Source organism: Balaenoptera musculus, chromosome 10 (genome assembly GCF_009873245.2).
Source record: "Balaenoptera musculus isolate JJ_BM4_2016_0621 chromosome 10, mBalMus1.pri.v3, whole genome shotgun sequence".
Taxonomy (NCBI): Eukaryota; Metazoa; Chordata; class Mammalia; order Artiodactyla; family Balaenopteridae; genus Balaenoptera; species Balaenoptera musculus.
This window is the reverse complement of record NC_045794.1, coordinates 67,876,911-67,893,404: the sequence shown is the minus strand read 5'-3', so window position 1 is coordinate 67,893,404 and position 16,494 is coordinate 67,876,911. Positions and strand designations below refer to the sequence as shown.

General features: G+C 39.4%; 1 protein-coding gene across 6 annotated transcripts in view; it reads right to left on the bottom strand.

Moving 5' to 3' along the window:
• TMTC2 (transmembrane O-mannosyltransferase targeting cadherins 2) overlaps positions 1–16,494 on the bottom strand; it is an 889,490-nt gene that overhangs the window by 718,506 nt on the left and 154,490 nt on the right. For all 6 annotated transcript variants that reach the window (XM_036865958.1, XM_036865961.1, XM_036865962.1 and 3 more), the window contains exon 2: positions 11,136–11,706. In XM_036865958.1, the coding sequence (XP_036721853.1) occupies positions 11,136–11,706 (571 nt within the window). The remainder of the gene's footprint in view (positions 1–11,135; positions 11,707–16,494) is intronic.

Below are 16,494 nucleotides of genomic sequence, written 5' to 3'. Positions count from 1 at the left end.
CCAAAAATAAATTAATTTCAAAAACAATTAAAAAAATAAAAAATTTAAAAAATAAAAAATAAAAAATAAAAATAAATAAATTAATTAAAACTGCCATGGCTGAGCAGGATCTTCAGAGTTGGTCTCTGGACACGAGTCGACCTTCTCCCCAGATTGCCAGTTTTTCTGATTAGAGCACCTTCGCTTTGTACTGACACCTGCCTCTTGAATTATTGGCTTATGAGCGGCAAGTAAACAAACCTGGGTTTGGTAACAACAGCAGGAACTTTTAAAAAGGAGTTTCTTGGGAATTTCCTGGTGGTCCAGTAGTTAGGACTCGACGCTTTCACTGCTATGGGCCTGGGTTCAATCCCTGGTCGGGGAACTAAGATCTTGAAGGTCGTGCACCGCAAACCGTGAGGTGCGGCCATAAATAAATAAGAAATAGTAGTTTCTTTCCTGCAACCTCTCCACCAGCTCCCCCTCAACACCTCAAAAACAAACTAAAAATAAGCAGAACAAAATATTCTTACTCAGTAGCTTCCAGTTTGGGGCTATAATCTCTGGTTTAAAACAGTTTCCCCAGGGGAGGCTGATGATCATCCCAGTTTGGAAGCCCATAATGTATCCTCATCTTTAAACAGTCACCATCCCCCACCCGCCCCTGTTATTACCTGTCAATTAACCCAGATTTTTAAATACTGAATTTTCTGAAATCAAAAACTAATTTTACCTGTAGACTTTTCTCAGCAAGCCCAAGTTACCAGATTTAAGTTTCTGTAAAAATAATTTGGTCTGAATGTTATTAAGACGCCTGAAATATTTCATAAAATTTTTGGCAGCCAGAAAATAGTAATGCTTTAAAAAGAAAACTTTTTGCTTTCTCTGCTCTCCCTAGGAGGTAGGGAAATAAACTAAACTGTGTAACAGCAGCAATAACAACAGCAAAAAGCAGCCTCAATGTTTCCCTGAAAAGGTTTGTTATAAAAGATTCTGGAATCAGCTGCCACAATATTGGCTGCCAGGCTGGGGAAGAATAGGAGGAAAGAGATGCACATTCACCCTTAGGTGATAACTGCTTCCTCTTTCTCCAAAGAATGAGACTTGAACGCTGCAAGCTACTGCAGCTACTGAACTAATCTTCCTTACTATAAACCTTACCAAAAGGAAATATACAGGAAGCAGGGTAGTGGGGGGGAGCAGACCAGAAAAGGCCCGGCTCCCCTCCACTTTCATATATATAAGCAACAGCACCATCCTGAGCCTGAAGGGGAAAAATCAGGCTATAAAAGTATGAGATGATGGCAAGATATTATCAACGGAGAAAAATTAAGGAATGAGTATGTGTACTTATTTTCAATTAAACAAAAGATAAATGATCAAATCGTGCTGTTCAGAAAAATTATCCTTAAAAAAGGTCTTCTTCTCAATATTCTTTAAATGGTCAGCATTGGTGAATAGGATAGCAAACAAGTTGATTGACATTTCACCCTGCATCCCACTAGAAAAGCCAGAGTTATGCTAATTGAGTGCTCTGTAAAACAACAGACAAAAAGTTCACTACTACTGAAATGCTGTGGAAATGCAGTAACATGCTGACGATCATGATACGTACTATAGAAAAGGAACTTGGCTGAAGAGTGTACACTTACTATATTCATATCTGGCAATAACTTGGCAAGGCAAATATTATATTCCTAGTTCACAGACCCTGTAACTGATGTTCAATACGTTTAGTACTGTATCTAAAATCATACCATTTAAATCTAAATCTGCATGTTCCAGTCCTACAGCCTTTCCAAAATAGCCTTACTTGCACCTATACGTGAGAAGACTAGCCAATCACCAAGTCGTTCTTCAAAGTGAACATCACTTGTTTTTATGTTTTTTGTTTAACTTTTTATCACACTATGTCATGAGATTTTAAGAATGAAACTTCACTCGATGGAACACGTAAACTGGCAAATTTTTGCCTGAATCTTCAAATTAGAAAAAATAATCCTATGTAATTTGGAGCTTTCCATTTCATAAAAGTTATGGAAATACACTCAAATCATTCATGTATAACTTAGGTAAAATCCGACTACATTACATAAACATGTATTCTGATAGAACACACAAAACACACACACACACCCTTTTATAGGGGGAAGGGACTCAGTGTCTTATATGTTAAAAACTAAGACAATGCCCTCAAAAGGTTGGGTTGGTACTGCTAACAGGTATAATGACTCAAAATTCATAAAATTAAAATATTAAGGTTTTTTCTTTTTTGCTGTTTTTAAATACATAAAATTTAATTATTTTTAAGCAGTCACAAATGATGTTGCATATAATCAAAGACTATTAAATGTACTTGGTATGTAGTTATCTTCAGCAATACATTAATGGAAATTCTAGATATATCTTCCATTTCTTCGTATACTAAAAGCTAAGAGTCATTTATTTGTTTTTACATGTCCTTCATTTTTCTCATATTGTCCCTGCTGTTTTCTTTGAATCTTATATCAATTATAAGCAAAACGACAACCACATACCCAAAGGCAGGTATTGCAGATTCCCCTATTATACCAAAGAGAAGCATTATGATCTTTGCATTTTATTTGATTTCCTGAAATGAAATGAATAAACATGTGGAGAAAGAAAGAAAGTGTCCTCTGGAACAGAAACACTGACTTCACTAATCAGGGCATAATTACTGAGGAAACATGTATTAAATTCTGAATTCATGCTATTTCACTTGATGCAAGAGTTGTAATCAGACCAACAGAGCATACAGGAGCCATCTGGGTGCTGCAGAGTTGTAAAGACAAACCCTGAGAGCAAGGGCACATCGACCTTCCTAGCACCAAATCACTGCAGACTTTTGTTATTAGAAAGTGCTGTTCTTCCCTTTTGATTTCTTATTTTCCTTTTTGAAGAAAGGAATACTGTGATCAATAGGTATGAAACTGGATATAAAAAATAAAATATCGCACCATGCAACCTTTACCATAGTATCATATATCACAGATATTCTAATGATCAATGAATTTGATTTAATATTCAGTTTTATCCAACCCACCTCCCACACCCTGCTCACACCTTTTAAGGAATCTCTAATGTACTCTGGAAATCCGGCTTTCTATCGCTTAAGTTTCATTTGAGAAATCAACACTAAATTAGCATTTCCATTGTTCCAGACATTTAAGACAGGAATCTGACTTCTAGGCAATGACAATGTATTTCAAATTTGTGCAAACCACATCATTTTCTGTGAAATTGACAGAACCCAGCTGAATATGAGTAACCCGATAGTCATGAGATCCCGTCAGTCAATTTGATTCCTCTGAGGCAGCAGGTTATCGAAAATTGAGCCAAGTGATGTAATATGCATCCCAGACAGTGTTATGAGAACAGCAGAGATGATTTCAATGAGACTCATTATTTATTCATCACAAGGTCCAATTTGCGTGTCATTTTCACTGACAGTGTACTCAGTTAACTGGTTGAAATTTAGTGCTGATAGGGTGTTTTATTCCGTCCTGTAAAAAAATGTTTTTTCTGTCTTCCTTTGTGAAAGAGTACAAAACAAAGAGGGATTTTGTATTTGTGGCCATTCACAGTAATATCTGAACACGTTTCAGGAATACTGGAAAAACGGACATAGGAGAGAGCCCTTAAGGACTCCCTGTTTTTCTCATTAGGAGTATATAATAATATGCCAAATATTACAGAGTAAGAAGTACGACAATATTAGCCTTCAGAAAATAACTGCTTTTCTTTTAAATGCTGAAGAACGAGATAAACACTGATAGGAGACACACTCACTGAATGAGATACAACTTCCACTCCTGAGGCTGATCCTTAGTCTCATCACCCAAGGGACCCTCTCTCAGGTTTAGGGGAAGAACAGAAAAGAAAGTTCTCCAAGAGGCAAGAAGAGCTGGCCTATACATTCTTGGGCTCCTCCCATGGACCAGTCCAAGGGCTAGCACATTTGAAAGCCATGCATCATTTCCCATCATTGTCGGGGTGACAACCTATCTTAAAAGGCCCCGACATCATTAGACACAGTAGCTGTCTCAGTCTACCTTTCCTGATCCATTTTCCTCTCTAAGTTCCGGTGCTCTGTGTATCTGCCAAAAGGACCTCTCAGTGCTCCGCAGTAACTTCCTCTGAGCGGCCCTCTGTGTAAGGCTCAGGCTCCACTCTCCACTCTTCCTCGTCTGTCCAATTATAAATGCCCATATCCCAAGAATCCTTCGGGGTCCGCCTCACACACCTTTGCTCCTGAAGGTACTTCAGCTGAAAGTCACCTCCCCTTCCTCTAAACTGCCCTAGTGCTCCCAGGGCCTCCCCTCCAGCCCTCACCACTCTCCAGCTTGAATTTCAGTTCTACACTGGCAGGCACTATTCTCTACTTCCTACTACTCTCAAATGTCCTTCAGGGCAGAATTTTTTCGATTCCTCTTTGATTCCCCACATCACCTAACACAATGTCTTGCACAAAGATGAATCTTTAAAAAAATAATCATAATTTGTGAATAGATCACTGTCCCAGGTATTGACACTCTAATGCAGGCATTACAGAAACCTGCAAGGGTAGTCAGCTCCCCAAATTTAAATAACTGGAACCTAAACCACAACTAGAATACAGAATCATCTTAAGTCAGCTGAGCGAGGAAGCCAACCTGCAGGAATAAAATACCCTATTAATCTTAGACTTTTTGAATTGTAAAATATTTCTGAACCTCGACTTTATTTGTGGTATTATCTGGTTAGCGGTTTTGGCAGCAGTTCGAAGTTTTAAAGTACTACAGGTCATGAATATCAAATGCTACAACAAGTTTACTTGGAGGAAATCCAGATTCATTTGTAACTGCATGACAAACAGTCCTCCAGTTTCAATAATGCGAGGAAATACTGCGATCGGAATCGGAGCATCTTGCTATATCTGGATTCTCACAAAGTCAAGTGTAAGGCAAATGCGGGAAAAGACAATCCTCAGAAAGCAGGGACACTACTTGGAGTGGCACAGATGGTGATTAAAGACAATCAGAAAGAGCAAACATATTCTATTTCATTCAAGGCAATGGATAGGAGGGTCACATCTTGCGTAAAACCACAACCTGGTCTAGAAAGAAAAGGGACAGAGACATAAATGATAACAGATTCCACCAATGTCATCCGAGCAGCTAATCAAATAAAAAAAGCACATGTGGATTCAATGTGCAAATACCTGCGGGCTATGCGCTGGCTCTTCTGTACACAGGGAGTCACACAAAATAGTCTGATATACAGAAGCACCGCGTTTAATGTCTTCAGTGTTCCGACTTCGACAAACCCAAACCTTCAACAGAACATAAGCCCCAAACCTCGGAAACCATTCTCAAGATAAACCCTGTGAATGGTTTGGAAACATGGGACTGTTTGTTCCTGTGGGTCTGATCACTGCACCCCGCTGTAGAGCCCAGCTTACATAATACCCAAGATAAAGGTAAACTTGCTCAACAAAGGCAACCTCCATCAAACACATCCTGCTTAGCATTAAAATAAAGTTATTTCTAGACAGAGATGACTTGTGTTTTGAAAGTGGCAATGCCTCCCGTTTCCCTCTCTAATAATATAGTCTCTTTATCTTGTTTACATGAAATAGAGCTCAAGATTTTATTTGAAGGAGGCTGTCCAGATAATGCACATCTTGGAAGCAACTACAGCAAAATTAATGCAGTCATCTTTAGAGAAAGTCTTAAAAAAGATCAAACTCAAAGGGCTTCATTTTTCCAAATTATTTTGGGATATAATTAGAATTGTTACACCCACTTTCAGATTTCCTTCCTTTTTAAATTTTTTTTCCCCACCTGTAACTGAGTAAGTCATTATGAGGCTAATAAAGTGGGGGGAAAAAGATGTTTCCACACTAAAACAGTTAACAGATGTTAAATAAGCACAGAAAATGGCCACTAGGTAAGCAATGACTGATGTTGGGTAAGTAAGAAAAATGTTGCCTTTACTGATTTTATTACCCATGTACCTCCTGGGGTCATGGGAGACTTGTAAAATATTTTGTGGGCAGATAAAAGTCTAGCATTTATTTGCAAGGCTAGTGTAAGTGTGTTTCAAGGGTTCCCCACTCCCCTTACTTAGTTTTATGTTGTCAAAAAGTAAGTGAAAATCATCTAAGAAAGGCTAAAATAATCATTTGGTGAGAGGTCAAGAAAACTCATTTTTCAACATTTTTCTGACATGCATTTCTTCCAATCCCACCTTCCAGACCTCACTAACCAGTAATAAAATCCTCACTGTAGAAAGGGGAGAGTATAGGATTTCACTTTACCATTACAGGCACATCCTTCTCAAAAGTCAATCTTAAACAAGGGTGAATTCAATAATTTACTAGGTACCTACTATGTGCCAAATGGTGCACTAGATGCCAAGAATAATGTAGGAAACATATTAAATAGATGCTGAAGTGAAGATCTAGAACATTTAACAATTTTCAAAAAAATAGTTATGAACTCTAATTTTGTTCGTACACATTCCTGAAGATTTTATATTGTTTTCTTAGAAATCTTCCTAACTATTGAAAACTATATTATTTCATATTATATTCAAGCACATTATTTCATAAGTCATATTACTCTCTTGATAAGTATTTACTAAATAAGTTAAATGTGTTAATATTTTTGACATATTCAGAACAGTGCCTGGCAGATATAAACACTACACATGGTTACCAAATACTAAATAAAATATCTATGATTTTCTGGGTACTTACTGTTTTTCAAACACTTCACCGAAGAAAAAACTTTCGTATTTCTTTTGCAGAACTACAAAAAATTTACATGTCATATGGACACGGGCATTCCTTGCATGAATCTTAGAAGTCAAAAAATGGCAGCCAAGACTTCTGGCCAAATTCGGTCATCCCAAGGATATTGTCTGGCCCAAACAGGGCATATTTGTTCTTAAATTAGTAACCAATATTAAATAACAGGAGATGTCATAGAAAATCCAGATGTCTGTCTGTCTTAGAAAAATATTAACCTCTACGAAACTGAAACCTGTGTTTGCTTATTGCAATAATGGGATGGAGAGAAGTATGAGTGGGAGAGCATAACCTCTAGTTCAGCAGAGTCCCTTCTGCCTGGTCCTGGTGTGCATTTGACTTTGGGGCCTGGATCTGATAGGCCTCTAACTTCTGACATTTCTGAAGAAATGTGAAGGGAGAAGCTGAGTGTGACTGCTATGAGAAAAACATTACGGACAAAACTATAAAAATGGAGAGCCTTGTCCCTCTGGTTTTAATAATTTCCAGCTTGAGAAGGACCACCATCTTTAGATTTTTGAGTATTTGGCTGGTTCCCTAGTTTGCCTAATAGAGGTAAACATTTGTGCACTGGATTTTTCTGTTTATATATAAGTTATGTTTTAATAAGGCAGGGAAGTTTATTTCATCTGGCCAACTATGATAACTCTGATGCAGAGTTAATTAGTAAGATATTTAAGACGATTATTCATTTAAGGTTGAAAAGTCTTTTAATCCACTTCCTTCAGAGTCTCTTCTAACTCACCCCAGGCATAGAAATCTATTTATTTTAAAGACAGAATATGGAATTTTTCTATAACTTCCATATGTAATCTATGCCAGTGTTTATAAGTCCCATAGTCATGAAATTCTAAATGAAAGTTTTTGCTTAAATATTCATGCTTCAGCTTTAGTTGATTCCGAATTCATATGCTTTCAAACCACTGCATGTTTAAAGACTAGTAGAAATTTATCTTTTGGCCTTCTCTTTCTTGAGATAAAGAATTACAATTTCCACTGATATTTCTTCTCCCCCTTCAACTAATGTGCATTAAGTGACTTCCAAATATTGGGCACCCAGTTCACAACGAACACTCTACAGTTTCACATGATCTTCCTAACATCTCTAGCAGAGAACATTAATTATCTCTATTTCTACATGAAGAAACAGGTCATTGAACTAGTCCAAGGTGACTCAGCCAGTGCACGTTAAGAGTCAATGCCTATAACTTTCTTCTCTACTGTGGGGTCATCTGACTGATTTCTTTATCCATCTTCACACCTTCACAGTGTAAGATCACTAGACAGTCACAAATATGTCTTCTAGTCCTAGTGATTCCACCATTTTCCGGGTGACTTTCACATCTCTGGTTCTCTACACCTCAGCTGGAAACAAGGGGACTGGCATAGATGGTCTCAAGGTTCCTTACAAATCTGTAAAGTCTGTTATCCCAATGTCCTCATTAAGCTCACTGGCCCAAAACCTAAGAATGAAAGAAAAAGCTAAGTTGAGATAGCAACTATCAGATGAAGGGTTTTGCCGCCCTGACCACTTCCCTTGCCCACAAGCAGTGGCTGCCAGACAGCCTGGGCAAGTTTCCATTCGAAAACTTCTCAAGACACTGAACATTCAAAGCATTAAGTCCTTTCCCATAGTGCGGGAGACTTCACACTCTCTACTCTTATGAATTCCTTCACAGTGATGGGGTTCGGGGCAGGCTGCCGCAGAATATGCCACTTTGGCATGTGGAGTATATGGAGCTGAAGACAATTAAGGCCCAACAGACTCAGGAAGAAGTTTTTACTTCCCTCTTAAATGCCTGAAAGAATTTAGTTAGTTAGCCTGTGCCAGGAAGAGAGTTATTACCAAAGGTAACTTTTTTACATAAGGAAGACTCTTTGGTCTGGCGTGGCAAACATTTGCTCGTCCTGTCTTCCTGTGAATCGTCTTCCTCCCTCTGAAGTTCCAGACCCCTCTCCCTTTTCCTTAGCTCAGGATGGCATAGAAACCTCAACTGCCTAACTGTTGAGGAGCTTCTCCTGTCTTTGCGGGGGTCCTGTATGTACAAAACTAAAAATTTGTTTTTCTCCTGTTAATCTGTCTTAGGGCAATTTGATTATTAGGCCAGCCAAAGAACTTAGATGGAGAGAAAAGTTTTTGTCCCTTGCACTAGTGGCACTTCTCGTTTTCTGAAGCAGCAGTTGCAGGAGTAAGGCTGCCAAATAAAATACGAGATGCCCAGTTATATTTTAATTTCAGATGAACAAAGAATAATCTTCTAAGTATGTCCCAAATACTGCATGGGACATATTTATAGTAAGGAGATCAATCAGCAACTTAATCCTTGAAAACAGGCTTACACACCTGAAAATTTCTCCGAAGAGAACCTCAAAGTTCCTAAAAGCAAGTCCTGAATTGACATACCAAGGTAATTTCCTAATTCATGAGATGGTAACATGAAAATTCTGTAGGAGAAACCACGGTGTTTCACAGGCTATCAATGCAAGGTCTTAAAACACCCCGTCTGCATCCCCAAATAGTTCTCACCCTGCATAGGACAAGGACCATGACTTACACTTACTCTATTTGTATTTCCAGTAAAACAAGAAAACTGGCTATTGTTGATGGCATGGTTTTCAAAGGAAAGAAAAAGATTATTTTCCCTAAATTTCCTTGAGAGACTAATTAAAATCGATTTGAAATTAAAAGCTTGACTTTCAAACCATATGTTGTTTGCAAAGCATCAAACTCTAAGCAGAGTTTCCTTTTAAAGTTTCAGCATTTAACTGAAATCACAAAAGAACTTCATTAAGCACTTGATACTGGAGTTCCCTGCAGAGCACAGGCACAGCAGTAATTACTCTGCCTCCTGCGTTAAAAAAAAAAAAAAAAAAAAAAAAAAAAGTCATTTAAAAATAAATAAATGTTTCTGAGGACTTCCCTGGTGGCGCAGTGGATAAGAATCCACCTGCCAGTGCAGGAGACATGAGTTCAAGCCCTGGTCCGGGAAGATCCCAAATGCCGCGGAGCAACGAAGCCCGTGTGCCACAGCTACTAAGTCTGCGCTCTAGAGCCGGCGAGACACAACTACTGAGCCTGTGCGCTATAATGACGGAAGCCCGGGCGCCTAGAGCCCATGCTCCCCAACAAAGAGAAGCCACCTCAATGAGAAGCCCATGCACCACAACAAAGAGTAGCCCCCGCTCGCTGCAACTAGAGAAAGCCCGTGCACAGCAATGAAGACCCAACGCAGCCAAAAATAAATAAATATATTTTAAAAATAAAATAAAATAAAAATAAATAAATGTTTCCATTTCCCTCAATTTTGTTCTTTATTTCAATTTCTTCCCAATTGAATTCTAAGTAAAATTAAGAACTGAGAGGAAAAAAGTGGTAAAAACTAGAACACTTGACAGCTTTCTCAGGGTCAGTATCCTAAACCATAATTCCTTGCTTAAGAGTGTCCAAAAGGATGGAGGAGCTGGCAGAGGTCCATGATTTAGAAAATGGCTGAGGTCTGCAAACACTGGCAAAGTTGTCTTTATACTTAAGTTAAATCAAGGGTGAGTTTATTGTCTGGGAGGGATGATGGGGAGATGGGAAGGAGGCAGTTTCTAAAGAGGTGTTGGTCCACCCAAACACACCAGCAGAAAACTGCTCAGTTCCCTTTAAGTACTTGGGATCCGAAAGTGCTTCGGTGACCTTCAGACGACATTGCATTTGAAACCACTAAGGGGATACAGAAGAACACATATTAAGCCCTGAAGCAAAGGTCTTAATTGGCCTCAAGGCAAAACTTACAATAACCACTTTCTGTTTTGACTCTTCTATTCTTATACACTACATCAGGAAAAGGTGAATATGACTCATGATTTAAGAATGTGAGTTCCCAGTGCACTGCAGAGAGGGTTGTTTTCCAAAGTCAGCTCAGGAAAAGTAGTATTAACAAATAGCAGAGAATTTCCTCTTGACAGAGTCGAGCATCTAGCTCTACGATCAGCTGTGTTATTTTTTTCAAACACCTCTTAGAGGCAATTTATTGGATTACAGGGAATTAGGGCTGAAATCGAGGAGTAAAAGTAAATAAATAATAAAGATGCATATTCTTTACAAGGCAGAATTGTCCTTCTACCCCCTTGGAAATCATGAAAATAAGTTAAGAAACCTGAGAAATAAAATAATCCGTGACTGACACCCAGTTAGTAGGGAAAGGTCAGAGAGGACACTTCCACCTCCCGAAGATCAAAAAGTAACTTACTTTAAATTCTCTTTGAAGAGGAACACATTTGCTTTTTAAATGGGGAAAAGGGACCAAGCAAGGAGAGGACTCAGTAATCCAACGCTCAAGCACCAACAATCACTTACTTTGTAAATGGCGGGTAAGATCTGTTTCATTTTCAGCCTGTGAAAGACAAAGACGTCATAAACGGCTGAAACTGCCAGGACCGTCACTCCTTGTTCCTTCCACAGCATGCTGCATCCGGCACACAGTCCTGTCCCCAGGAACCAGCCCCAGGTCCTGGCAGAGGCGCCTCTTGTAGAACAGTGTTTCATGTAGCAGAGCAAGGAGAGGAGGAAGAAGAGACTGGCCCCCACGTCGGCCCGGCCCACGATTCCTGCCACCGCCTCCGTGTGGATGGGGTGAGAGGCGAACATCAAGCCAGCCATGAAGGTCCAGTACCCATCCCCAAGCAGGATCTTGGAGAAGCTCGTGAAGAGGCCAGTGACCGCCGCATGCAGGAGCACGTTGACGAGGTGGTAGCTCCAGGGATTCAGCCCTCCGATGGCATGGTTCAGGCGGAAGGAAAGAGTGCAGAGTGGCCGGTAGGACTTGTGGCTGCCGCTGTGCGTTAGTAGAGTTCCCCAAAAATCATTGTAGAAAATGTGGGTCCATGGGGTTTCTGGGAGAAGGTCCTGATTAGTCTTGATAGCACGGCTAAAAAATAAAATGTCGAAACAGAAATCTAATGTAAAATACAGAAAGAAAGAAGAAAATTCACTGTTAAAATATACTGCTGAAACACGGCCTTCCTTCCTAGCTTTGTCATCACGTGGCTTTGTCATCACGTGGCTTTATGATGGGATTCCAGGTATACATGATTAATGCAAATGAGCCTTGGAGCCGGCTTTACAGGTAGATTGAATTCAGATCCTCCCCTTAATGCTTACTAGATCCGCAATTAGGGTTGTATTTCTCTCCCTCAAAAAGCTTTCTTCCTTGTTTGAATGCAAATACCTTTAAAGAATAAATGCAGAGTTAAAGGCTTAACGCTTAAGGTTCAATAAAGCAGTTGCCAAACAACTGCCCGCATGTGGCATGTTGGCTAGAAATCCAGATTTCAGGTGCCAGGTTGATATGAGGCCCGAGAATCTGCATTTCTTAAGAAAGCAAAGTCTCAGGTGATACTGGTGCAGGGGATACACTTGGAGCAAGGACTAGCCCCCCGCTAGCAGAAATAAATTTTAGGTAGAACATCTGTGCCCAGAGCAATGCTTCCCATACACGCAGATCACCTGGGGATCTCGTTAACAGGCACGTAAAGGTTCTAATTCAGTAGGTTTGGGGAGGAGGCCGAGATTCCACATTTCTAACCCTTGTAATTGTTCATTTATCTACTGTGTAAAAAAGCAAAGAACACTGCTTTGCAGATACATGAGTGTTCTGGAGACCCAGGGCAAAGAACATCTTGGCCCTGTGAGCTGCTGCTATTATTATTCTACAAAGACTGTATTCTAATCTACAAAAAGTCCCTTATAAAATTCAGTTTGACCCACAACCTCTGAAATTAGGTGCACCTGGGGGCTGGAATGAAAACAGACATCAACATACATTAATAGTAGTTGGTTATCTACTCTGCCAAACACTATGCGAGTCCTTCTGCGTATATTATCTACTTATGAAAACGAGCTGACTTCTCTAGATGCTCAATAAAAGGCAGAAAGTCTGTTAAAATCAGGTTTTAAAAAGTACTCAATGTTACAGACAGTTCTCCAGTGTCTACAGTCTCCATTTTCCCATACTCAACACACCTTTAGTTTTTAGCTGGGTACATGTCTTCTGGACAAAAAATTATCATTTCCTATCTTCCCTTGCTGCTAAATACGGTCATGTGACTAGTATTTGGCCAGTGGCTAATATTTGGTCAGTGGAACATAAGCAGAGTGCTATGCACTACTTCTAGAAAAAAGTATCCTTAAAAGGAAAAAGCTTAGTATTCTTCTCTCTTCTACCCTACCCCCTTCCTGCTGGAGCACAGATGTAATAGCTGGAGTTCCAGCGGCCACCGTGACTCATAAGGTGTCCTTAGGAATAGAAGTCATGCCAACAGAGCAATAAGACTGAAGGAAACCGAGTCCCTGTCATGGTAGACCATACCAGCCCTTGGCAAACTACCTGAGTATGAGAAATAAATTGCTATCTTGTTTAAGCTGCAATATTTTGGGTGTTAGCACAGCTGAATCTACTCATCAGTGAAATCCTTTGTTAACAGAAGACCTACTATATCACAGTGGTTTGATTTTCCATTTTGATTTTGATTTTTACAAGGCTCCGTGTATTGACTGTGTATAAATGAATTTCCATATAAATTGGCTTTTAAAATATTAGAAACAGATGTTATTCTGGATCCATTAAACTAAAACACCCTGTTATGACATTCATCAAGAGTCTACCCCAGAAGTAATTGCTTAAGACTTGATGGGTTATAATTAAAATTTTAAAGAAATATGAAAAACTGCCAAACTGCCAGTGTTGTTAGAGAGAGCTGATTTCAAGCCATTGAGAATGAAAAGCCAACTGGCCTCCACTAAACATTAACCTAGATATTGATGTGAATTTCTCTAATATCAATGCAGAAACGTTCATACTATCAAAGTCGGGGCAGCAGAATGTTCAACAGCAAAGCACTGTGGGATAAGGCTTGGCTAATTTAGCGAGAAAAGCTGAAAAGCACATTTTGTTTAGGACAATACTTCACCCTTTCAGTGGCAGATCCTTATATAATGGAGACGCATGTTCCCTAAACCAGGTTTTCTACATGCTATTAGTTCAGCTCCATAACTAACTCTGTAAAGACTTTTTGAGGGAAAGGAAAAAAAAAAAAAGAAACACACGTTTAAAAATCTGTTCAAAGCTGCCAGAATTTCTTATATCCGTAGCCATAAATCTAGTAATCTGCAGCAGCCAACAAGATATACTATGTCTAACTCTCATGAAACAAGTATTTCAAAACAAAGAACAAAACTAACAAATCTCATAATTTCACTGTGAGAAAAACCTTTGATGCGGCACAGCCCTAAATTTACACTGTAGAAAAAGAATTAAAGGCAAATAGTGTCAATAAAACAATAATAGAAGAGCAAAGGAACATCCCACCCATGTTCAAAATACACTGCACTAAGGGAGACTTCGGTCTGATAAAATTCTCTGACGGGCATTATCTTATTATTAGCCAGGTTTTTATTTACTCGATAAATGTTACGGCAAAAGAACATGAAATAAGACTAAATTGTACTGGGCTTTAGTACATAAGTCACGTCACACATGCAAGTCAGTGATAAGGGATGCATTATGCATTCCTCACATCATATTAAGAAAGATACAGACCAAAAGGGATTTAATGGAATCTGAATAATCTGCCAGCAAAATGAGAAGTAAAGGTAGTCGCTCAACACTCAACATAATAGATTCTCATCTATTTGCATTTTCTTATGCAAGTCCAAAACTGAAAGAGGGGAAACCTGCTATTTCTCAGTCAATGAAAAGGCTTAACTCAAAACAAAATGTCATGCTGATATAATTTCTGATGTTATTTCTGTGAGTGGGTATTGAAAATTCAGAAAGACACTAAGGAATTGCGAAATTTTCCACTCCAGGAAAGGTGAAGAACATTGAAGCAGCAGGTGTGGAAAAGAAACAATTGTAGGCAGAATTCTCCAGAGAACACAGGCCCAAGATACTCTTTTGAAGCAAAAAGATCCAGTCCCTCAAGCTTTCAAGGAGGTTTTAATCTGTTTTCAGTTTTGTTCATTTGTGGCTCTTTGTTTTTTGCTGCATTATGATTTTTCCTTTAAAAAATGTTGACAAAGGCCAACGCTATCGTAAAACATAAAACGGATGAATGATATGACACTGCCATCCCAACTGTCCTCATGTGGGTTTCTCTCACTACTATTTTTTCTGTCCATTGACCTTTTCAGTCATGAGCACCCACAAAAATGATGGCCATCAGTCCTTCAGAGGAGGAATGATGCTTAGATTCTCCAAACAACAAATGGCACACTCTTCCCAAGTACTTTCAAATTGTTCTACTAAAAAGTAAGTAAAGGCCAAACTCTATATTTAAAAAAAAAATTTTTTTTTTTCTTTTAGGTGATGGGTTGAAATTTGTTCTACAGGAGAAAGAAGAAAGAGCATGGCCTTTGTTAACCTGCCCTGCTTCAGGGCTACCCAAGCACACCTATCTATGCCCAGAAAGGGCAGTGAAATGCAGTGGTTAAGAAAACTGAGTCTGGAGCCAACTGGACCGGAGTTACTCCACCTCTCTGTACCTCAGTTTTTTCATCTGCAAAATAAGGAAAATAACTGTACTTGCCTTATAGGACCATTTTGAGGAGTAAAGGAGTTAGTAAGCAAAAAGCACATTGTTATATGTAATATACGTAACACATGTTAGCTGCTGTCATTATTAGTATTATCACCATTAACACCAAACAACTAGTGCTAGCCATCAGTGCAGAATCAGTGCTCTTTCTTCACATTTATAGCCTTCAAAAATCTATGTACCATGGTCCTATTTCACTTAAAATTCCTTTAAGCTTTTATGACACTCTCAGCACAAAATGATAAACATTTATGAAGTCTTACCTTGGGTCTTTAACACATTACTCTTCCCATTCCCCTCCTATCTTTTTTGACTTCTTTGCAACTCTCCTTGGCTAGCATCTCTTTCAGATTTTTCTCCCAAACGTGGATGTTTCTCTCTCGGTTCCGTCTCCTGACCTCCCCTCTCTCTACACTTTCCACCTCTGTGGTCATCATCTTTGACACCTGCAACTCAAGAGATGCTTTCTCCACCTACGCCTCCAGTCTGGGTGTGGCTCACAAGCCTACACTTGTACTGCCCCAGGTGACAGCCACACCTGAATAATGCACTCCCGGCTCCTTTACTAACACCAGAGTCTTACCTTTGACCAGTTAACCTCTCTAAAGCACAGCTTCTTTGCCTACAGTTGGTAGATAACAACGCTTCTCACAAATTGTTGTGTTGAAGATCAAATGAGGCAACGTTAACTTAAAATGTTTGAAAAATTACTTAGCCTGGTGTCACGGACTGGTTTTTCCAGACCCCTTCTTCTTAGTTAACAGTGTCCTGATCTTCCTTCTGAGAACAGGCCACATCCACCCTCAGTCCATGTGCATAGAGTGAAGCTGTTATCCCCACCTCCTGATGAAAGGTTATCATTTGATTTGGCCAGTTAGCGTACTATATCCCCCCATCCTCATTTCCGGCCACAAGAACTGACTTAGCCAGCCAGGTCGGTCGGAGTCAAAACAGCTCCAACAATCTACTGGGAAAGGACATCTTCTTTTAAGAATGAGATGAAATCCTAGGGCTACTAAAGGATTCCCTGAAGACAGAGCCTAAGAATGAAGCCAACACAAAAAACCCAGATCAAGGAGACAGAGGCAATTCTTAGTGCAGCTGGATCCCGTCATGCCTGA